The following is a 26,091-nucleotide window of genomic DNA, read 5'->3' on the forward strand; positions in this document are numbered from 1 at the left end:
AAAAAACAATGCGGGTTTCTGTCCGATTACGTCAGCAACGTTTAGCCTCGTTCAAGGTTAATTTATCGCGCCCACCACATTTAGCTTCGTTCAAGGTTGATTCATCGCGCGCACCGTCGCTGTTTGGTATATACAAACAACTTAGTATAACCAATGCCAATTAATTAAATAATTAACTAACTTCAGTGAATATTGGACGACAGGCTATGAACGAGACAGTATATTGTATAGCGTATTCGGACATACCACGTAACATTGAACCCCGCAAGTCGCCTATTTAAAATCAGCATTCGAATGACCAACACGATATCTTCTACAAAAATTGGCCATTGGTAAATGAACTATTATAATGCTGTCGTGTATTGCCGCCTCACAGGGGAATAAATAGTAATCATTGCCATAGCAACCGTGTTTTTGTAACCATTGTTCAGTACTACTAAACTGTGTACATTTTATTGCCCGATTTTGGGACTGGCTCTGTCCAAATAGATATATTGAGTGTTATACCGAAACAAGACCAACAAAAAAATGTTGACTGTTTTACTTTTTGCTCGTTTTTTTCTTGGATTGTTTATTTTATTTTACAATTGTCTAATATTCACTGGGATCTCCTTGAGGCGGCAATTGCCCGTATGTCGATCTGTTAATTAAATACAATGAAAATAAGTATTTTATGATAAGAAGCACGTATAGTTTGCATAGACGGTAAGAAAATATGATAATTACATTAACTGATCAAGTGCCGTAAATGTGGGTACCAGGAATAAATAGCACTAAGTTTGGGATCGAACATCAGCTTGTATTAAATATAATTAAACTAATTAGTATTAATTACTAATTAGTATTATTATTGCTAGAATGTGTGTAATGGTTGGGTTGGCGCTCAGACAAACAACTGTTGGAAGTCAATCTGATTCTTAGAAATGCCACCGTTGGTGGCGTTTACTGCATGTTCGCGAAGTAAAAACAACCCCAGATTATGGAATGTGTGTCTTCCTTCATCATATAGGATAGCAATAAAAAGTTCATCAGCTCACATGCATTACTGCTCACAAATATTATTATTTTTTTTTTTAAATATTATACTGGGGTAAAAAAGTTACTTAAAGCTGTTCCGGTGGTGCAAAGCAAATTCGAATGAACTTCTGGGAATCTTGTTTTTTATGATTCGATTCTTTCGTCGTATTTTATTGCACGCAGAATTCAATGACCATATAAGGCCATAAGAATAACACAGCAGAACCAGTACAGTAGACTGGTAGGAGACGACCGACCAGTAGAATTCTGTGCAACTTCCCTCGCAATAATTTTGTCGGCCTCACAGTAAGGGTTAAAATCTTCATACAGGCTGTTTCTCAGATCTCTGGCTTCGGACCGAGTACAGTGGTCTTCGATTTTGTGCTTGGCACAATCAATGACCTTTCCATATTCTCTGTAAGAAACAAGATAGAGGATAGAGTGTACAAGCGTCAGAAATAAGCGTTGTTAGAACTCAGGAGGGCGCTATATCCTGAAAATCACGATTATGATTTCTCAAATACACGCTCATGGGGATATTACGAAATTTTAATGATACAATATGAAATCGCAGAACACACACACACATACACCGTGACACACACAGTCCTGCGGATGGTTGGGCCGTATGCGAAACAATTATTTCTCTATCAATTGTGTCAAAGTTATTACTTTGAAAGGCAATATAGATAAGTTCCAGTAATGTATAATGATATTAATTATTGGCTTTAACTGAAAAGTGTGTTCGCTTTAAATGACTGGTGCGTGCTTTGTTCAAAGTGCGCAAGCGCGATGAACCAAAGTTAGTAAAATATGTTATTAAGAAATACAAAAGTTGTAAGAGACTCACACACACAGCGTCTCATCTGCTGGGTTCACACTGAATTTTTCCACAAACGTGTCTCCGCATTTGGGAGTTTGTCTGTAGTAGCGGTCAGCACAAGGTTTGTCTTGTGACATCGGTGCTTTGGTGATAGTGGTTAAAGGAAGCCCTCCTTGACGACAAAACATGGTCTCGGCTTCTCCCATTGCCAGCACCATGCCCAATGTAGTATCAACTAGTCTCGACAGCTGCTCACCGGAGGCTGTCCCTTCTAAACATTGTTTTATTACATTCTTGGAACAGTCGACCATAAGTAAATATTTTGTACTGAAATAAAATAATGATGAGTATGAGTTAACAATGGTTGGTGCATGAAATAACCATATGCGCAACAAAATATAGGATGAGTGTGCGAGATGGGATAGCATCCTTGGGCATTACGTAAACTGATATGTAATTCATATTAATTGCAAAAATTGAGACTATTTTCAGGGAAAATTTAAATTATATTGATGTACCTCATTGGGGTTTTAGTCAGTGGCGGATCCAGCAAAATGTATTGGGAGGGTCCAAGCTACGCTTAAAATTACGGAGTGTAAATCGCAGAGAAGCAATGCGTAATCCAGATGATATGAATCGTCATGTGTTTTTTTTGGGGGGGGGGGGGCATGCCCCCTGCCCCCCTCTGGATCCGCCACTGGTTTTAGTAGTATGGAAAACCTTATCATTATAGCGACTACTAACGAGTTCTGCTCATTTAAATTTGCTATCGCATTTTTTTGTTGTTTCTTCGACAAAAAAATAGTTGAAATAATTTATTTTCTGTTTTATTGCGATTTAAGGTATAAAACTGACAGCACATTTATCCACGGGTATGATTAATTGGTGTAGATTGCCGTTGTGACCAATATATTCCAGAAAACTCGATGGGGTGGGGAATCTGAACCTAAGGGAATATAGCAGATATATGGGATGAACAAATGTAACTAATCTGACGAGGTTAATAGCATAAAATATGGTGGTAACAAACAGTGGTATGTGGCTATCTTAATTAGCCGCAGTGTTAATGTCATTGCCAGCGTGGTAGTCATTTGTATCGCCCTTGTCCAACTGTATCACGGGGTCAAGAAGACGCTTTGGAGCAATGGTTACAAGTTAATTATAGCGCTGGTAAATATGTGGTATACATTGTTCTCTGTACGTCTTGTTCCATGCACTGCCTTGAAACCAAGTATTATATCCATGAATAATTCCCCAAAACGATGGACCCGTTTTAAATATCAATGAATGCCAGTTTGCTTTTGGGCCATTCGTTCGATTTGAATGGTTTTGCCTGACACGTACCTTCACTGACACACGAACACAGATATGGCGAAGCCAAGCGACAAACATTCTTACTCGACGCAAAACTAGACTTGGATGGCAATTGTTTGATGTAGAAATATCATATTAGAGCAAACACATGTATGTTTAACTAGTACATAATATTATAGTTCGTGGAAGGTTAGCACTTACTTGCAATTGCCTAGTGGGTCTTTCTTGATCTCTACAAAAAAGTTTAATTGACATTGTCTATTTCTGTCGAAGAACTCACTTCGGTCGCAGTTTCCAATTTTTCCGTACTCGCCTAGAACAACCACAAATAGGCAACCTGCAGGTGTTCAACATATAGTGTATATTCGTAAATACGGTGTATTGTACTGAAGTGTGTAGTAATTTTGAGTATTGAGTATAACATAATATAAAGATGAAAAAATGACGAAAATATTTTCGATTTGTTGTTCGATACTCAATACTGCAGTAAAAAAACTGATTATGATTTATCATAAGCTAAAATAATACGTTTGAAAAAAAAACAGTATTTGTTTGATGAAAAATGAAAACCACTAATACGCATGTGCATTGATTGTTATGTTGTGATTGAAGCTGTCTATTTATAATATGTATGTCAACTATTTTTTTAAATGTACCGTTTTGATACCAATTGAATACGCACATAGTAATATGTACCGTACTTGACATGTATAGATGACAATAGCATGTAGACAGTTACAACATGTATGTTTCTGTTCAAACAACAACAATTTATTTTCCAGTAGTTTTACATATATTCAAAAATACGAAAACAAAATGCAGAAATCGTAGTTGATGGCTCTTTAACGCCGCGCGCTCGATTTGGAGTAGTTTGATGGAATCTACTTAGGGCGCCAGTCCGTCAGTTCGTTCCAAGCCAGACTAGTGCACGGTAGACTAGACTGTTGCGGAATACTAATGCCAACAGTTGCATTGTTCGACGCGTCAGTAATTTACTTTCGTAAATTGCTGTACTGTGCGTGCGAGAACGATGTCACAACCTCTGACTATCGTCGCTATGGTAACAGCCTTGTGACGCTCAGCTGCGTGTTGAGCTCATGCTTCTGATGAATTGGCCTCCAGAGCGTACCATACAAAATGTTATGCAATATATCATTTACTTTGGAATTAGGGCGTGGCGTCAGCAAATCTACATCCTCGCGTAATATGACCTCTTGAAGTGACCGACTTTTCTTTTTTTACTGAAATTCAGAAGCGAGGAGTGGAATTATTTGGCAGCCGCATGGATGTCATTTAGTCAAACGCCAAACTATATATGCGCTTACTAGCTATACTCTTATTTGTGGACTACTACATAAACCATATATAACATCTATCCATTGGTATAGGAAGACAACCTTGAAATAATATCTAAAAGTATTTTTCTTTAATAATAGTGACACGCAACAGCGACACCAACGACAAGCAAGCAAGAGTATATACATGGATATTCACAAGGTAAATACATGTATTATGATTGACTTGGATTTTTAATTTATTTTTTCTTGCATTTACAATACTGAGTAATAAAGCTACTATTAAATCAAAATGTACTGTTTGTAATGCTGAGCGGCATTACTCTCGCACCATATGTCACAGTTTTTGTCTGATGTGTGGCTTTCCTGTCGCGTCATACACAAAAGTTGTTGTTTTAATGCGTGTCATTACTGTCGAGTCATACCCAAAAGTTGTTGTTTCTTGTGTGGCATTCCTGTTGCATCATACCTCACATTCGTTGTCAAGAGACACACCCATACCGTCGTAGAAACTTTACCATTTTAACCAGTGAGACATTCACTGACAAAAACAATATTGAAAAGCAAGTGTCGATGTTTAAGTTTAGGACAAACTACTGTGTATACTTCCGTTGAATGTATAATATAGATGTCAAGCTGAGATAGCTTTTACGAGGAAATTACTTGACCCCCCCCCTTCATGAACTATACACACATGCATTCAGTTAAACGTCAAAGGTGTATGCCTACAATCAGGTGTATGAGAGAGAAAGTGAGGAAGAAAGAGTTCGTAATATTGGGCTTCAGTCAGTTTGTCAGTAATTTTCATCGTTTGTGTTTAATGTCGGTCATATATTGACCATTAGAAACTCCCCTGTGCATACATCTTTTCTATCCCAGACGTTTCGAGTATTAGTACAATGAACTTGAGAGTGAAAGTTATTTTCAATTGTAAAATATTAAACGTGCATTTCTACATTATATGATCTGCAGAATATCTCTCAATGACCCATCCAAGCATCGTAATGTTGTTGTTTTTAAAGTCATGAGAAACCATAACCAACAGAGTCTTTTTTTAATGTTTTTTTTTTTTTTTGATGCCAGGCGACAGTTACGGACCTTGAATATCACTGTAGTCTCTCATGACTTTTTTACGCGCAAATTGCTAGTGCTGACACATAGTGCATTTTTTCCACATGAGTCATATTCATGTTTGGGACTGCATGAAGTAGCTGTGCGGCCATCTTCCTACAAGCACCTGCAGACCTTAACCAAAGTTCCCCCAAAGGCGCATTCGTTAGTGAATGAATCTCGGCCAGTGGAATTGGCCTTCCCATCGAGTTTGTGGAACGTTCACCAACGGTATGAGTAGACCCTTTTGATGTTCAGCCTAAAGTAGGATTAGAACTTGGGTCTACCGATCATGAGTCTGATGCGACAACCAATATGCTACCAGTGATCTGCGTCCAACAGAATCTTCTAAATTAAATTCGATTTTAAGATTCCCACAGAATTCAGAAGCCTTTCCTAAAATAAATTGAGTCATGCAAACACCAACACCGCTACCTCGTGCGTCTGATAGATTCTGCCCTAACAAAAATCAGGATTTGTCACCAAACCAGCAAATCACGATAAGTGCGAGATATTCCGGAAATAAAACAAGGTGCGAATGCAAATAAAGTGCTCATAAGTGCGCAGCAGGTGTGTCGGCGTATATCACATTGGCACAGGCTGAGAGGTAAAACACCTTAGAATGGTAATTATTCTAATTATTCATTTCAGTTTGTCATTTCCAACTTGTCAAGAATGTCAGTGTATTCAAGAGACACGTCGAATAATGCATCTCACACAATGTAAAAACCCCAACACTTGTGTCTGATTTTTTTATTTATCGAATCGGTGAAGTTTAAAAGCAATGGGTGGGCAGTTTTGTATAGTTATTGAAACAAAGAATCAAAACTGACAAGGAACTTTGTGACACGAATCGTGCCTGACACATTTGTTACCAAAGGAGTGCATTCTTCGCCTTACTATAGGAGACATCGTCCCTTATTCCATTGATTGACTATAATTTGTTAAGAGTCACGTGACATTAATAATCTTTTCACATTATTCTCGCTCTGGTGAATTTTATCAAGAGTCACGTGACGTATGAATCAGAACCAACCTTCCTTAACACTATCACATGAATTCCAAGCATAATTGGTTAAAATGAACATTTCCTATATATCGCGCCACCCAGCGTCAAAACACACCTGTGACGTCACTGGATGCCGGAAATTGACGATAGGAAATTTGTTTCAAGTTTTTGTTATGAAAAAGGTAGCTGACCCATCAGATTGCACAGTTTCACTGGAACCACGGTAGCAGACCTAATAGATTGTATAGTTTCATTTGAACCATGGTAGCCGACCTATCAGACTGCATTGATTCACTCGAACCAGGATAGCTGACCTATCAGATTGCATATATTTACTTGAACCAGGTAGCTGACCTATCAGATTGTATATATTCACTTGAACCAGAATAGTTGACCTATCAGATTGCATAGATTCACTTGAACCAGGATATCTGACCTATCAAATTGCATATATTCACTTGAACCAGAATAGTTGACCTATCAGATTGCATAGATTCACTCGAACCAAGATAGCTTACCCATTGGATTGCATGTAACGAGAGAAAACTTATTTTTGAGGAAAATTTCTTAATCGCCCACAACGCAAAAAAATCATTGTATAAATGCACTATTTACTAAATGGCGAGCGACGACACAATTAGTCACAGTTTGAACTACATTACATACTATCAGCTACGTCATTTTTACGTCATTGAAGTGCAATTCATAGCAACGTTCTACTAGGAAACGTAAATTATAACAAATATTATATAAAATATTTTACAAAAATATACATTCTTTCTTTAATATTGAAATGTTGATATTTGAATGCAGATTTTTTACTGTTCACTGTTCAATCTATTGAAATGAATAATCATAATATTAGCAAACTTTCCTGGCAGAGGAAATTGGACGAACATATGTCGTAATAAAGAAAGAAAACCACACAAAATAAGTTGGAGGATATCTCACTAGCTCTCACTGGAAATAATATAAAGTAGTTAGATATATTATAAGCCAATATTTTTTAATGACTTTGTTGGATCTAAATTGCGTGAAATGTGTGTGGTTTGTTATGCTGGTTGTGACCAAATAGTTCATGACGGAATGTTTGCAAAATTGCGATGCGCTGCATGCGTGTTAGTGTAATATTTCTACTTACTTTGGTGAAATACAGGGAGTAAAAGGGAGAATTCCCCTCATTTTGATTAAATATAGGAGATAAAATTGAGATTTCTACTCATTAGACAAAACATAGGGATAAAAATGAGTTTTATACTCATTTAGACGAAATATAGAGGATATAATTGAGATTTCTACCCATTTAGACAAAATATAGGGGATATAATTGAGATTTTTACCCATTTAGACAAAATATAGAGGATAAAAGTGAGATTTCTACTCATTTAGACGAAACATAGGGTTAAAAGTGAGTTTTTACTCATTTAGACAAAATATAAGGGATATAATTGAGATTTCTACCCGTTTAGACAAAATATAGAGGTTAAAACTAAGATTTCTACATATTCTGATGAAATATAGGAGATAAATTAAGATTTCTAATCATTTTAATAAAATATAGGAGATAAAAGTGAGATGTCTACTCATTTAGACGAAATATAAGAGATAAAAGTGAGACATCTACTCATTTAGACGAAATATAGGAGATAAAAGTGAGATGTCTACTAATTTAGACGAAATATAGGAGATAAAAGTGAGATGTCTACTCATTTAGACGAAATATAGGAGATAAAGTGAGATGTCTACTCATTTAGACGAAATATAGGAGATAAAAGTGAGATGTCTACTCATTTAGACGAAATATAGGAGATAAAAGTGAGATGTCTACTCATTTAGACGAAATATAGGAGATAAAATTGAGATGTCTACTCATTTAGACGAAATATAGGAGATAAAAGTGAGATGTCTACTCATTTAGACGAAATATAGGAGATAAAAGTGAGGTGTCTACTCATTTAGACGAAATATAGGAGATAAAAGTGAGATGTCTACTCATTTAGACGAAATATAGGAGATAAAAGTGAGATGTCTACTCATTTAGACGAAATATAGGAGATAAAAGTGAGATGTCTACTCATTTAGACGAAATATAGGAGATAAAAGTGAGATGTCTACTCATTTAGACGAAATATAGGAGATAAAAGTGAGATGTCTACTCATTTAGACGAAATATAGGAGATAAAAGTGAGATGTCTACTCATTTAGACGAAATATAGGAGATAAAAGTGAGATGTCTACTCATTTAGACGAAATATAGGAGATACAAGTGAGATGTCTACTCATTTAGACGAAATATAAGAGATAAAAGTGAGATGTCTACTCATTTAGACGAAATATAGGAGATAAAAGTGAGATGTCTACTCAATTAGACGAAATATAGGAGATAAAAGTGAGATGTCTACTCATTTAGACGAAATATAGGAGATAAAAGTGAGATGTCTACTCATTTAGACGAAATATAGGAAATAAAAGTGAGATGTCTACTCATTTAGACGAAATATAGAAGATAAAAGTGAGATGTCTACTCATTTAGACGAAATATAGGAGATAAAAGTGAGATGTCTACTCATTTAGACGAAATATAGGAGATAAATGTGAGATGTCTACTCATTTAGATGAAATATAGGAGATAAAAGTGAGATGTCTACTCATTTAGACGAAATATAGGAGATAAAAGTGAGATGTCTACTCATTTAGACGAAATATAGGAGATAAAAGTGAGATGTCTACTCATTTAGACGAAATATAGGAGATAAAAGTGAGATGTCTACTCATTTAGACGAAATATAGGAGATAAAAGTGAGATGTCTACTCATTTAGACGAAATATAGGAGATAAAAGTGAGATGTCTACTCATTTAGACGAAATATAGGAGATAAAAGTGAGATGTCTACTCATTTAGACGAAATATAGGAGATAAAAGTGAGATGTCTACTCATTTAGACGAAATATAGGAGATAAAAGTGAGATGTCTACTCAATTAGACGAAATATAGGAGATAAAAGTGAGATGTCTACTCATTTAGACGAAATATAGGAGATAAAAGTGAGATGTCTACTCATTTAGACGAAATATAGGAAATAAAAGTGAGATGTCTACTCATTTAGACGAAATATAGAAGATAAAAGTGAGATGTCTACTCATTTAGACGAAATATAGGAGATAAAAGTGAGATGTCTACTCATTTAGACGAAATATAGGAGATAAAAGTGAGATGTCTACTCATTTAGATGAAATATAGGAGATAAAAGTGAGATGTCTACTCATTTAGACGAAATATAGGAGATAAAAGTGAGATGTCTACTCATTTAGACGAAATATAGGAGATAAAAGTGAGATGTCTACTTATGCAGATGAAATATAAGTGATAACGATATTTTTATGCATGCTGTCACTTTAAAGGAGTGGTAACCCGATACACTGTCACCTTCTTGAAAAGGCTGACAGTTGTTTTGTCTGCGACGACACATATTAGCTAATTATTTAGAGAATTGCCAGATATTTGAATGATCCCATGTAGGAAAGTTGCCACTTATCTTCACGATAAATACCACCCACTATACTGGGTTATGAGGCGTTTAATTTGTGATCCTACCCCGGGGCGTATATCCGATGAGAGCGAATAAACCGATGCTGATACGCAATGAAGTGTACGTGTATGTGACACTATGTGGTTCGTACAAGGCGTTCACTATTTAATACTTATTAGCTGCATAGATTAAATGTCTGTATATCAAAAAACGACATTAATGATAAGGCATAAACTGACAGCAAAGTGTAATCAAATATTAGTTTCTTATGTGTTAGTCTAAATATTTGTGTCTGAATTCCATTGCGCTGATTGTGAATTGCTTAACAACACTGTAAATGGTTGTATACACATCTTTATTATCCAGGTTTGTTTACTGTCAAAAGTAGAAATATCAATCATTATGTTTTCTTCTTGGCTGTCGGCTACCGAGGAAATAAAATTTGCGAACAGAATGTTTTTTGTACCTAAAATATCTTGTGTGATTGATCTCACTTAGAGGAACATATAATCTTTATTCTAGAAACTTTTTGAAAGCAGTATTATAAATATGGAAAACCTTGACTCAAGTAGGTTCATCGACCTCGAAATACTTGACCTACATCGCACAGTCTACGTATTTTATACATATGTCTTTCTCAATTAAAAAGAAGTCAAATCCATCTGAATTGATATATTAACCCCGACAATTTATATATTCATTATATTTAGAGTGCCTTAACAAATATATAGTAATGTTGTACCGCACTTTGTTCACTTTATATGTATGGACAATGTTCTCACATGAGACACAGTGTATTAATCTATAATGTCGTCATATAAGATACAATGTACTACATCAATAGTGCCCTCACATAAGATACAATGTATTAATCAACAATATCCTCACATGAGATACAATATTTTAATTTATACTGTCTTCACATGAGATACAATGTATTAATCTATAATGTCCTCACATGAGACACAATGTATTAATCTATAATGTCCTACCATGAAATACAATATATTAATCTATAATGTCCTCACACAAGACACAATGTATTAATCTATAATGTCCTCACACGAGACACAATGTATTAATCTATAATGTCCTCACATGAGATACAATGTATTAATCTATAATGTCCTCACATGAGACACAATGTATTAATCTATAATGTCCTACCATGAAATACAATATATTATTCTATAATGTCCTCACACGAGATACAATGTATTAATCTATAATGTCCTCACATGAGATACAATGTATTAATCTCTAATGTCCTCACATGAGATACAATGTATTTCATCTATAATGTCCTCACATGAGATACAATGTATTAATCTATAATGTCCTCACACGAGACACAATATATTAATCTCTAATGTCCTCACATGAGATACAATATATTAATCTATAATGTCCTCACACGAGACACAATGTATTAATCTCTAATGTCCTCACATGAGATACAATATAATAATCTATAATGTCCTCACACGAGACACAATGTATTAATCTCTAATGTCCTCACATGAGATACAATGTATTAATCTATAATGTCCTCACACAAGACACAATGTATTAATCTATAATGTCCTCACACGAGACACAATGTATTAATCTATAATGTCCTCACATGAGATACAATGTATTAATCTATAATGTCCTCACATGAGACACAATGTATTAATCTATAATGTCCTACCATGAAATACAATGTATTAATCTATAATGTCCTCACACGAGACACAATGTATTAATCTCTAATGTCCTCACATGAGACACAATGTATTAATCTATAATGTCCTCACATGAGATACAATGTATTAATCTATAATGTCCTCAAATGAGATACAATGTATTAATCTATAATGTCCTCACATGAGATACAATGTATCAATCTACAATGTCCTCACACGAGATACAATGTATTAATATACAATGTCCTCACACGAGATACAATGTATTTCATCTATAATGTCCTCACATGACATACAATATTTTAATCTTTAACGACCTCACACGAGACACAATATAATAATCTATAATGTCCTCACACAAGACACAATGTATTAATCTCTAATGTCCTCACATGAGATACAATGTATTAATCTACAATGTCCTCACACAAGACACAATGCATTAATCTATAATATCCTCACATGAGATACAATGTATTAATCTACAATGTTCTCACACGAGATACAATGTATTTCATCTATAATGTCCTCACATGAGACACAATATTTTAATCTATAATGTCCTTACACGAGACACAATATAATAATCCATAATGTCCTCACATGAGACACAATGTATTAATCTCTAATGTCCTCACATGAGATACAATGTATTAATCTACAATGTCCTCACACAAGACACAATGTATTAATCTCTAATGTCCTCACACGAGATACAATGTATCAATCTACAATGTCCTCACACGAGATACAATGTATAATATACAATGTCCTCACACGAAATACAATGTATTTCATCTATAATGTCCTCACATGACATACAATATTTTAATCTTTAATGACCTCACACGAGACACAATATAATAATCTATAATGTCCTCACACAAGACACAATGTATTAATCTCTAATGTCCTCACATGAGATACAATGTATTAATCTACAATGTCCTCACACAAGACACAATGCATTAATCTATAATATCCTCACATGAGATACAATGTATTAATCTATAATGTCCTCACACAAGACACAATGTATTAATCTATAATGTCCTCACACGAGACACAATGTATTAATCTATAATGTCCTCACATGAGATACAATGTATTAATCTATAATGTCCTCACATGAGACACAATGTATTAATCTATAATGTCCTACCATGAAATACAATGTATTAATCTATAATGTCCTCACACGAGACACAATGTATTAATCTCTAATGTCCTCACATGAGACACAATGTATTAATCTATAATGTCCTCACATGAGATACAATGTATTAATCTATAATGTCCTCAAATGAGATACAATGTATTAATCTATAATGTCCTCACATGAGATACAATGTATCAATCTACAATGTCCTCACACGAGATACAATGTATCAATCTACAATGTCCTCACATGAGATACAATGTATTAATCTATAATGTCCTCACATGAGACACAATGTATTAATCTATAATGTCCTACCATGAAATACAATGTATTAATCTATAATGTCCTCACACGAGACACAATGTATTAATCTCTAATGTCCTCACATGAGACACAATGTATTAATCTCTAATGTCCTCACACGAGATACAATGTATCAATCTACAATGTCCTCACACGAGATACAATGTATAATATACAATGTCCTCACACGAAATACAATGTATTTCATCTATAATGTCCTCACATGACATACAATATTTTAATCTTTAATGACCTCACACGAGACACAATATAATAATCTATAATGTCCTCACACAAGACACAATGTATTAATCTCTAATGTCCTCACATGAGATACAATGTATTAATCTACAATGTCCTCACACAAGACACAATGCATTAATCTATAATATCCTCACATGAGATACAATGTATTAATCCTAAGGTCCTCACACCAGATACAATGTATTTCATCTATAATGTCCTCACATGAGATACAATATTTTAATCTATAATGTCCTTACACGAGACACTTTATATAATAATCTATAATGTCCTCACATGAGACACAATGTATTAATCTCTAATGTCCTCACATGAGATACAATGTATTAATCTACAATGTCCTCACACAAGACACAATGTATTAATCTATAATATCCTCACATGAGATACAATGTATCAATCTACAATGTCCTCACACGAGATACAATGTATTAATCTACAATGTCCTCACACGAGATACAATGTATTTCACCTATAATGTCCTCACATGAGATACAATGTATTAATCTACAATGACTTCACACGAAATACAATGTATTACATCAATAATGTCTTCACATGAGATACAATATTTTAATCTATAATGTCCTCACACGTAACACAATATAATAATCTATAATGTCCTCACATGAGACACAATTTATTAATCTATAATGTCCTCACACGTAACACAATATAATAATCTATAATGTCCTCACACGAGACACAATGTATTAATCTATAATATCCTCACATGAGATACAATGTATCAATCTACAATTTCCTCACACGAGATACAATGTATTAATCTATAATGTCCTCACACGAGATACAATGTATTAATCTATAATGTCCTCACATGAGATACAATGTATTAATCTACAATGTCCTCACACGAGATACAATGTATTACATCTATAATGTCCTCACATGAGATACAATATTTTAATCTATAATGTCCTCACACGAGACACAATATAATAATCTATAATGTCCTCACATGAGACACAATGTATTAATCTATAATGTCCTCACATTAGATACAGTGTATTAATCTACAATGTCCTCACATGAGATACAATGTATTAATCTATAATGTCCTCACACGAGATACAATGTATTAATCTATATTGTTCTCACACAACACACAATGTATTAATCTATAATATCCTCACAGGAGATAAAATGTATTTCATCTATAATGTCCTCACATGAGATACAATGTATTTCATCTATAATGTCCTCACATGAGATACAATGTATTAATCTATAATGTCCTCACACGAGATACAATGTATTAATCTATATTGTTCTCACACAAGACACAATGTATTAATCTATAATATCCTCACACGAGATAAAATGTATTTCATCTATAATGTCCTCACATGAGATACAATGTATTTCATCTATAATGTCCTCACATGAGTTACAATGTATTAATCTACAATGCCCTCACACAAGACACAATATATTAATCTATAATATCCTCACATGAGATACAATGTATTTCATCTATATTTTCCTCACATGAGATACAGTGTGTTACATCTATAATGCCCTCACATGAGATACAGTGTATTACTTCTATAATACCTTCACATGAGATACATAATGTATTACATCTATAATGTCCTCACAATGAATGAATGATGAATGAATCTGTATTTATTTATTGCAAATTCCAAACACGTTTAGCAGTGCTATTAAAATAGGCATGGTGAAGATCTCATTTTTATTCTGAAACGCTGACGATCACTTAAGACAGGGAAAGTCTACACACCTCGAAAGTGAGCTTTTGTACTTAGGAAACAGGGTATCAGACACGTAATCGAGAAGGAAATGTGAAATGTACTTCACAGAGCTTTCAGAGTGACAGTCAGACTGTGAAATAGACAAGCTGCAATTCAACGTAATCAAGAGAACTGTCCATTCCATCCTGAACACAATTCCAGCAGATTAGAAGAGTATCATTTAAATGATTGGGATCGATGAATAGTTGGCATTTAGCCAGTCTGTGGATATGTGGACAAATCTGTAAATCCAGACACGTTAATGTGTACATTTACCCATCTGTGAATATGTGGACAAATTCGTATATCCAGACACATTAATGTGTACATTTATCCATCTGTGGATATGTGGACAAATCTGTAAATCCAGACACGTTAATGTGTACATTTATCCATCTGTGGATATGTGGACAAATCTGTAAATCCAGACACGTTAATGTGTACATTTTTCCATCTGTGGATGTGTGGACAAATCTGTAAATCCAGACACGTTAATGTGTACATTTATCCATCCGTGGATATGTGAACAAATCTGTGAATCCAGACACATTAATGTGTACATTTATCCATCTGTGGATATGTGGACAAATCTGTAAATCCAGACACGTTAATGTGTACATTTATCCATCTGTGGATATGTGGACAAATCTGTAAATCCAGACACGTTAATGTGTACATTTATCTATCTGTGGATATGTGGACAAATCTGTAAATCCAGACACGTTAATGTGTACATTTATCCATCTGTGGATATGTGGACAAATCTGTGAATCCAGACACGTTAATGTGTACATTTATCCATCTGTGGATATGTGGACAAATCTGTGAATCCAGACACGTTAATGTGTACATTTATCCATCTGTGGATATGTGGACAAATCTGTAAATCCAGACACGTTAATGTGTACATTTATCCATCTGTGGATATGTGGACAAATCTGTAAATCCAGACACGTTAATGTGTACATTTATCCATCTGTGGATATGTGGACAAATCTGTGAATCCAGACACGTTAATGTGTACATTTATCCATCTGTGGATATGTGGACAAATCTGTAAATCCAGACACGTTAATGTGTACATTTATCCATCTGTGGATATGTGGACAAATCTGTAAATCCAGACACGTTAATGTGTACATTTATCCATCTGTGGATATGTGGACAAATCTGTGAATCCAGACACGTTAATGTGTACATTTATCCATCTGTGGATATGTGAACAAATCTGTAAATCCAGACACGTTAATGTGTACATTTATCCATCTGTGGACAAATCTGTAAATCCAGACACGTTAATGTGTACATTTATCTATCTGTGGATATGTGGACAAATCTGTAAATCCAGACACGTTAATGTGTACATTTATCCATCTGTGGATATGTGGACAAATCTGTGAATCCAGACACGTTAATGTGTACATTTATCCATCTGTGGATATGTGAACAAATCTGTAAATCCAGACACGTTAATGTGTACATTTATCCATCTGTGGATATGTGGACAAATCTGTAAATCCAGACACGTTAATGTGTACATTTATCCATCTGTGGATATGTGGACAAATCTGTAAATCCAGACACGTTAATGTGTACATTTATCCATCTGTGGGTATGTGGACAAATCTGTAAATCCAGACACGTAAATGTGTACATTTATCCATCTGTGGATATGTGGATAAATCTGTAAATCCAGACACGTTAGTGTATACATTTATCCACCTGTGGATATGTGGACAAATCTGTAAATCCATACCTTACGCCCACTGCTTGTGTAATTTGTATACCTGGCAGTTAGCCGAAATATAAATGTCATGTAGAAAGTACAAATGAATTGCTTTTGAGATAGTTTGTTCGAATACTAAAACGTTAATGTTTTATTTGTTTTATGGTTAAAGCGCTACACTTTGTAGCTTGTTTTTGTTTGTTCGTTTACATTGAATTCGAACATGCGCTTCACGACGACTGTAGCACTTTACTGAGCCATATATGCGGTTATATGTATAATTGAATGTATACAAGCTGGGCTACGAATAACTTGGCAAAAACACACACAAAATAGTATTGGCTAGACCCGTAATACCTATATCTCAGCTGGGCTACGAATAACTTGGCAAAAACACACACAAAATAGTATTGGCTAGACCCGTACCTATATCTCAGCTGGGCTACGAATAACTTGGCAAAAACACACAAAAACTATTATTGGCTTGACCCGTACCTATATCTCAGCTGGGCTACGAAGAACTTGGCAAAAACACACAAAAATAGTATTGGCTAGACCCTTACTTATATCTCAGCTGGGCTACGAATAACTTGGCAAAAACACACAAAAACTATTATTGGCTTGACCCGTACCTATATCTCAGCTGGGCTACGGAGAACTTGGCAAAAAACACACACAAAATAGTATTGGCTAGACCCGTACCTATATCTCAGCTGGGCTACGAAGAACTTTGCAAAAACACACGAAAACTATTATTGGCTTGGCCCGCACGTATAAATCAGCTGGGCTAAGAAGAACTTGGCAAAAACACACAAAAAATATTATTGGCTAGACCCGTACCTATACCTCAGCTGGGCTACGAAAAACTTGGCAGAAACACACAAAAACTATTATTGGCTTGGCCCGCACGTATATCTCAGCTGGGCTACGAAGAACTTGGCAAAAACACACAAAAAATATTATTGGCTAAACCCTACCTATATCTCAGCTAGGCTATGCAGAACTTCGCGAAACACACACGAATATTCTTAGCTAGGCCCTACCTATATCTCAACTGGGCAATGAAGAACTTCGCGAAAACACACACGGAATATCATAGGCTAGGCCCTACCTATGTCTCAGCTGGGCTACGAAGAACTTTGCAAAAACACACAAAAATAGTATTGGCTAGACCCTTACTTATATCTCAGCTGGGCTACGAATAACTTGGCAAAAACACACAAAAACTATTATTGGCTTGACCCGTACCTATATCTCAGCTGGGCTACGGAGAACTTGGCAAAAAACACACACAAAATAGTATTGGCTAGACCCGTACCTATATCTCAGCTGGGCTACGAATAACTTGGCAAAAACACACAAAAACTATTATTGGCTTGACCCGTACCTATATCTCAGCTGGGCTACGAAGAACTTGGCAAAAACACACAAAAATAGTATTGGCTAGACCCTTACTTATATCTCAGCTGGGCTACGAATAACTTGGCAAAAACACACAAAAACTATTATTGGCTTGACCCGTACCTATATCTCAGCTGGGCTACGGAGAACTTGGCAAAAAACACACACAAAATAGTATTGGCTAGACCCGTACCTATATCTCAGCTGGGCTACGAAGAACTTTGCAAAAACACACGAAAACTATTATTGGCTTGGCCCGCACGTATAAATCAGCTGGGCTAAGAAGAACTTGGCAAAAACACACAAAAATATTATTGGCTAGACCCGTACCTATACCTCAGCTGGGCTACGAAAAACTTGGCAGAAACACACAAAAACTATTATTGGCTTGGCCCGCACGTATATCTCAGCTGGGCTACGAAGAACTTGGCAAAAACACACAAAAAATATTATTGGCTAAACCCTACCTATATCTCAGCTAGGCTATGCAGAACTTCGCGAAACACACACGAATATTCTTAGCTAGGCCCTACCTATATCTCAACTGGGCAATGAAGAACTTCGCGAAAACACACACGGAATATCATAGGCTAGGCCCTACCTATGTCTCAGCTGGGCTACGAAGAACTTTGCAAAAACACACACGGAATATGATTGACTAGGCCCTACATATGCCTCAGCTGGGCTATGCAGAACTACGCGAAAGCACGAACGGAATATTATGTCTCAGCTGAGCTACGAAAAATTACACCAGAACACAAATGGGATATTATTGTATATACCCATAATTATATGTATCACCTTAACGAAGCATACACGGAATATTATTGGTTTAACCCTAATTGAAGATATCAACTGTCAAAAGAGGCACACACAGAATAACATTGGTTAGACCCTGATTGTACTTATTATCCGTCATTTCTCAGGACCTCTCCATTAAAGGCAAATTAGCAGCAAATTTGATTTGAAATGTCATGTCAATTCACTGCAGTCTGGTTCCAAATTGTCTAGTAATTCAAAGCATGGCTTGTTCAGAGCATAGCGCTCCGGTGGCATTTATAACGCATATACCTAATCATACAGCAACTCTGACTTTTGATACGATGCTTCTGTGTGTTATATACCAGAAATAAAAAAAAAATACGTCAACACCTCCTGTCACAAAAAACATAAGTCGCCATGCCACAAAGGGCACAGAGATAGTTTGATTTGAAAAAAAAAATATGCCGTTATCTATACACATATTTCGCTGCGTATAAGTATTAGTATAATTAATAACAGTTACATCACGAAGGTGATGCGACCGTTGAAGTACATTGATATGGTATAGCAAGCTGTTATTGGAGGTACTAAGAATCAGCTGTCAACGATATCTGTCAGGGAATATATTGAACATCACGATTTTATTCCATGATCAAAATCAACTCAATTAGCCCGTCTTTTGAACATCGTACGCCTAACTACTTGAATAGAGCACTGCGACGAGGGGGGGGGGGCAATTTAGATATACGTTCCTGTCCATTATATATACTGGGTGGCTATGTATGTGTGGATTCTCGTTTGTTTTTTTACCGTTTCATTATTTCTTAGAGGCTTGTCTTCCGAGCACATGTCTCCAAACAAAATATTTCTTATCACAGTTTTCTTTGACTACACTCACCTCTGCCCCTTCCTCAACAATTGATCCCATTGAATGTAATCCAAAGTGAAACTCAAACCTTGACGTGACTCATGTGGCGATTAGCCATACAACAAATGAATGACTGACAAGTACGAGTCAGTTGAACAATCAGACTATATAATAATTAACTTTGCCGTTCTATGGAGAGAAAAAAGGAAGAATGATGAGAGCCCAATTATACACTATGTTCAGAAACACCCTGCAGATGCCAGCCAAGGCTCTCTAGTGACTTCAAGTCCGTCACACTATAGTCACGCTTTGAGCAGTTTTCTACCAATTAGTGGAGGCAAAATAAACATGTAAAGTTTGAAGTCAATTGTCCACCGTCGTTATGAATTTATCAAAACCTAATCTATCAACTAATATTTCTCTTTAACCGCTGTCAGTCCTTCCAATATTTTTCTCCTTCAATCGGTTTCAAAATTTCCCCTAAACATCACTTAGAAATCACTCACGCGTGAAATGTTATATTAAAATTTTAATGTTGTGCTCCAGTTGACATTACGCCCGGAACTGACGCGCGAAGCACGTTGTTCGGTGTATAGTCTTGATGTAGACATTTTGAGAGGGAGTAAATCCCGGGCCTTTTCGGAAATAGCAGACCATATGATTGGCAGCTGCCTTTCTAGATGACATCGTTACTTGTCCTTAATTGACGTCTACAGTGTTATTACGTGCTGTTAAGATATGACGTAAACGCAGTAGGGAAAGTGGCGTGTACATGATTCAGTGAACGTCCGGGGGTGCCAGCAGCAGTGGAACGACGAACTTTGCTGGCCTCGTAGCGCCGTGTGACAGATCGTGGTATTGCCACCGACAAGGTACGGAATCCGAACCACCTACAGTTACACATTTTATACATGCGTGGAAAGATGCAGCGTAAATGTATCGTCATCTTTTCAGACCTCCGTCTCAGCAGTGGACTCGTCCCCTAACACACTGTTAAAATGAACAATTCGTCAATAATCGTTCTAAATTCAATTTGCCTTCAAGTGATTATTTTGTCTCCTCAGTAAAGTGTTCTTATTTCCCTCTTGGGATGTCAACCACGTCACGTTTAAAGCGTCGATGTCAGCAACATCTACTGATGTTATTTGGGGTTTAATTGATTCTTATTGTATACACTTGCCCCAAACTCATTGAAATAACACCCGAGAGTCATCAAGTATGGTCAGGTTGATTTGGTTACCCAAGTTACCATTAGTTGACTTTATTTCTCAAAAGATGACAATTGTCAAATTGAAAACACGTTCTAGTTTGTGCAACCAAATAACAAAAGGAATGAATACATAAATAAAGCGATTCTAATCAAAGCAGTAGGCTTGGGCTTGCATATTTAACGCACATACGCCGATTCGGAAAGAGTCTTGGTTTGATTAAAACGTATTGGAAAACTGCGATTTTGAGTAAAAATATGTAGTGTCGTCTGCTCAATGCAAGTAATAGTTTGTGGCTGAAATCATTAATAGGTCATTATAGTTTTGTTTAAAAGGATGTGGCATGATTGATGTGAATTACCAGTGAATGGAGGTAGTCAAGGACCATACTTGCGATGAGCGTCGCCTCGGGCAAATAACAGCGTCGTCCGTTTCCATCACAAACGATTCCCTCCGCTTACAATTTTATAGATTACTTAGCCAACTCATCAATATAATGGGCATTCACAGAATTACCTCCAATTTTCTGTGCGAAAGTAGTGTTTCTGCGGCCTTCAATTGATCGTCTGTCAGAGTTATAAAATCGCTGTCATCGGAACAACATTACACACAGCTTAGCTGAAGTCGAGTACATTGAAACCATTAACACTGTCTGCTTGCTTGAAATGGGTTAATCGAAACGATAAACTGTGACAAATTATAAAACGAACCTTTCGTTATTTTGTTCTGTTAGTGTGAGTGTTCCTCAAGAACAACTCTGAATGCAATATATCACGTTATGATACACTAAATAGCTACAACATGTGGATAATAATATCATGAACTTAATCGGATCTCCGATCGAATCCATAGCTCTGGAAAAGACACAAGATGGCGTCCGTCCAATATAACGTCTATATCAACTAACACGAAAACAATTCCCATCACTGAAGTGTTAGAAACGCTCAAAGCAGTACCCATGTTTGTTTTGACACATTAATATAAGTACTTATACGGGACTCGGACGTCAACATTACGTGTATCTTTGTTGTCTACGCACGTGACCTCGCTGGTACCAAGATACATTAAGCAATTAATATAGCATTCACTCCAGGGCACATACATGTCCAACCCCTTCCATCTTCTCGCGAACGCCTCGTTTTACACATGAGTACACATATCTTAAACGTTACGTTGGCCGTAAGAGTAAATATAGGAACACTCCCATAGTCGATTCATTCAGAACACCGTCGCCAAGGATACGGTCGCCCATCTGTATCAGTTCTCATGCTATATGTGAGATTTTAAATGTAAAACGAAGCTATGATAAAACACTGTTTAATTTTGTTTCAATTCTGAATCGTTGATGCTGCCACCTCACTGACCCACGATGATTGGTTATCATTGGTAGTTTACTGTGTGATGTTAAGACATTTCAGGACGTATAGTGTTTTTGATAGTCCAGATCGCCAATCAAGGCTGATAAGTTTAACTGCATTTAATTGCCTGTGTAGGGGACTATTTGTTTTCGTATTTTGATCTGCGTGCCTGGTGTTCACGCCTACAACAGCAATAGTCCGTGACATTCAAATCGTACTCGACGGCATCTCACCGACATTCACGAGTTTTCGCACAATTGCCTGGGGTTGCCATGTCTGTGCAGTCACCGGAATGCTCTTTGGTTACAATTAGTTATAGGAGGTGAAATATGAACCCGTAAATATTAATCGATGGCGTATATGTTGCGTGGTGAGGTTTATTCGAGTGTGAAATATGGCGCACGTTACTCCCTTGAGCGGGATAAGAGTACGACACAGTCTACGATTTCCATATGCATGTTTGTTACTACATGTATACAGTGGAGAGATGGATATACATATACACATATATATATATATATATATTGGTTTTACTTACCTAACACAAACAGCCACCCCCATATTCCATGCATTGTTCCATTTGAGTTATTCTACAGTATGAAAAAAAATCAACAACAAATATCTGCGTTTGGTAGCAAGTTGTTCCGCCAAATTTATAGGACAGATTGGAAAGATGCTTGCTCACGCCTGCAGGCTATATCTCTGCAGCTTGGTTTCTTCCATTTTGTGGTGTAGGTAGGTTAGAATGGTTGCGGAGGGTCACGCTAACTTTGCTTCAATCGGGATAGTCTCAGCATTATATTTCCCGTTCCCTGACCTCAATGACCTTTCAGCTGTTCAATTATCGCATTTCTGTGGTGTCAGTGGATTTCCGTCTGCATCTCTGCATTTTGTTGCATGGAACGCTCAGGCGTTATAAAAACACTTTATTAGACAGTCGGTGTTGCCATATTTGGCTAACACCTCATACGACTACCCTGGAGTCCAATACGATTTTATACAAATGTAAGAAGGAAATGTCGCCTTCTGTATAAGTCCCACAGCGCGAGGAATTCACACACATCAAATCGCGGTGTCTAGGCATGCAACGCGGGCAAGCTGGTAGCATCCAATTAACCATTCCTACTAGTAGCGTGGATATCGCCACAGTAATATATTTCGCATACACGATATCAGAAAAACATGAGAAAAGCATTTTTTTTTAATCCGAGGTCACGAATCATGATACCAATCACTGACATATTGCATCATACATATATGTAGAAAGTTTATCAACAATCAGATTTATCCACAAGATATGTATCCAACGTCTATCAAACTATGACACCACAGATCATTTAAACACATACCAAACACTTAATGTAAGAAGAACAAATATATGTATGCCAAATTCAAAATTTTCTCAAAAATTTGTTACTTGATCATTACATTTAATTTTGTTATTATTTGCAGAAAAAAAACACAGGAAACAGTCTTATGACAGTTGTTGGTCTGTCCCCCTAGCATTATTATTATTATTATTATTATTATTATTATTATTATTATTATTATTATTATTATTATTATTATTATTATTATTATTATTATTATTATTATTATTATTTATTAACTATTTATCATGATTTTATTCTGATTATTTTAAAAGTATATGCCGCATATGATTACAGCTTTCAGACATACTGCACGCCACGACGCCCGCTAACCTACTTCACTTCCAATCTCAAGGATGCCCTGTCTGTAGAAACTTGTTCAGTTTCATTTCAAAAGCAACATTGGTAATTATTTGTTTATGTTAAACGTTACTCAAGTTATTGCCTGCTGTTTAAGGACACTGAACTGTCTTAATTCCGTAGATGTTTGGCTTAACCTTACGATAAGTTACCACACGTGATTCTAGTAGTTTCTAAGTAGTCCTGACCCCAGCATGATAAATATTGTGGAATGTTCAAGTTAACCAGAAAATGTCGATTTGGCTTAACCACATCTCAATGTTTGAATGGAACGCATGTCAATCGTCGTTTTCAACAACGCCCTATATTATAAAAACTCCTCATACGAATCCTTATGTACTACGTGTCTCAACTGACTCATGAAAATCCCGGATATAAGGCCAGTGTCTCAACAGACTTGTCAATTTAACAAATATGTGGCCAATGTCCCAACTGATTCATCAGAATCCCAAATATATGACCAGTACATCAACTGACTTGTGAAAATTCTAAATATATGACCAGTGTCTCAACAGACTTGTCAGAATTCTAAATGTCTCAACTGATTCCCATGTCATATATCTATACACTACCAGTGTTTTAGTGTCACATATATATAATCAGTGTGTAAAATGACGTGAAAATCCCAAATAAGTGGTCAGTTTATCAACTGACTCGTATATGTGACGAGCGTCTTAACAGACTTGTATAAATCCCAAGTCAGTTGAGACATATATGTATACTACCAGTGTTTTTTGTATACATCATAGTAATGACCGGCGTCAGTGATTTTCTTCAAAAGATCTGTTTTTGCTTGTAAATGGCGCCCTCATAGAATGGGCAGGTTGTCAAAAGTTTGATTGGTCGTGTACAGCTATTGGCTAAGCTAGTTGTATATACATTCAATTAAGTATATAAACCATTAATGCTGAAGGGTATATTGGGAGGGGTATATGAATTCATGGTATATTGGGAGGGGTATATGAATTCATGGTATATTGGGAGGGGTATATGAATTCATGGTATATTGGGAGGGGTATATGAATTCATGTTTGAATATGTTGCTTCGTTGTCTTCAAGATGTTTGTTGCTTTCTTGATTGTTCAGTTATGGATACAATTGTTGTGGAGCGTTGATTGTTAGGCCATTACTTTATACACCATGTAGAGTGGAATTGTATGGTTCTAATTAAAATTCGATATGTAGAACTACAACCATTGAATATAAGAATAAAGGTACGCCTATAAATATGTATTCATTATTTCAAGTGGTATTGTACTACCAAAGCTAGACGTTGTATTGCCGTGCTTCTAAAATAAACTCTTAAAATTCTTGAAACCGATCAAAATATATAAATATCAAGTAATTGCGTGTGTGCAGACAGATATTATTGACACTCACGATCTCAGTTGGGTTGGACCTTTTGAAGTAATAGAAAGAGCATGTTAGATGCATTTAAAGCAGGAGGTGTCGTCACCTGCGCATGCGGCAAACGGCCATAGCGTGTCGTTGTTTAAAAACAAGCGTCTGCCTACGAGCCTTTGCGTTTTTAGCGTACGTTGTTATCGTCGTTTGGGACTTAATTCCCGCGCATGCGCAGGTGACGAACCACTCCGCTTGTATGTATTTTGTGGTGATTCGTTTGTTTTCATTTTATCCAAGTATACTGTAACAACGGCTTGATATGTGATTGTCAAACCTGCCATGTCTTCCTTCCCCCTCACCTCCCCCCTCACCTTCCCTCTCTCTCACTCTCCCCCTATTATATCTTG

General features: G+C 36.1%; 1 protein-coding gene across 1 annotated transcript; it reads right to left on the reverse strand.

The window, feature by feature from the left end:
* Window positions 1–1,154: 1,154 nt before the first annotated feature.
* On the reverse strand, window positions 1,155–23,268 carry LOC102800542 (uncharacterized). The gene is made up of 4 exons (XM_085507268.1): window positions 23,149–23,268; window positions 3,356–3,491; window positions 1,868–2,167; window positions 1,155–1,432 (listed from the first exon to the last, which is right to left on the reverse strand). The coding sequence occupies exons 1-4, from the start codon at window positions 23,180–23,182 to the stop codon at window positions 1,204–1,206; spliced, it is 699 nt and encodes a 232-aa protein (XP_085363394.1). The 5' UTR covers window positions 23,183–23,268; the 3' UTR covers window positions 1,155–1,203.
* Window positions 23,269–26,091: the final 2,823 nt, after the last annotated feature.

Source organism: Saccoglossus kowalevskii, chromosome 13, assembly GCF_978046115.1.
Source record: "Saccoglossus kowalevskii chromosome 13, keSacKowa6.1, whole genome shotgun sequence".
NCBI classification, from domain to species: Eukaryota; Metazoa; Hemichordata; class Enteropneusta; family Harrimaniidae; genus Saccoglossus; species Saccoglossus kowalevskii.

What these genes read in the sequence shown, in the direction of transcription:
- LOC102800542 (XM_085507268.1), bottom strand. Translation starts at nt 23,182, where the DNA reads ATGCATGGAATATGGGGGTGGCTGTTTGTGTTAG. An exon ending in GGGGTGGCTGTTTGTGTTAG is followed by an intron (nt 3,492 to 23,148) that starts GTAAGTAAAACC and finishes GAACACCTGCAG; the next exon opens with GTTGCCTATTTGTGGTTGTT. An exon ending in GCAGATGAGACGCTGTGTGT is followed by an intron (nt 1,433 to 1,867) that starts GTGAGTCTCTTA and finishes TGTTTCTTACAG; the next exon opens with AGAATATGGAAAGGTCATTG.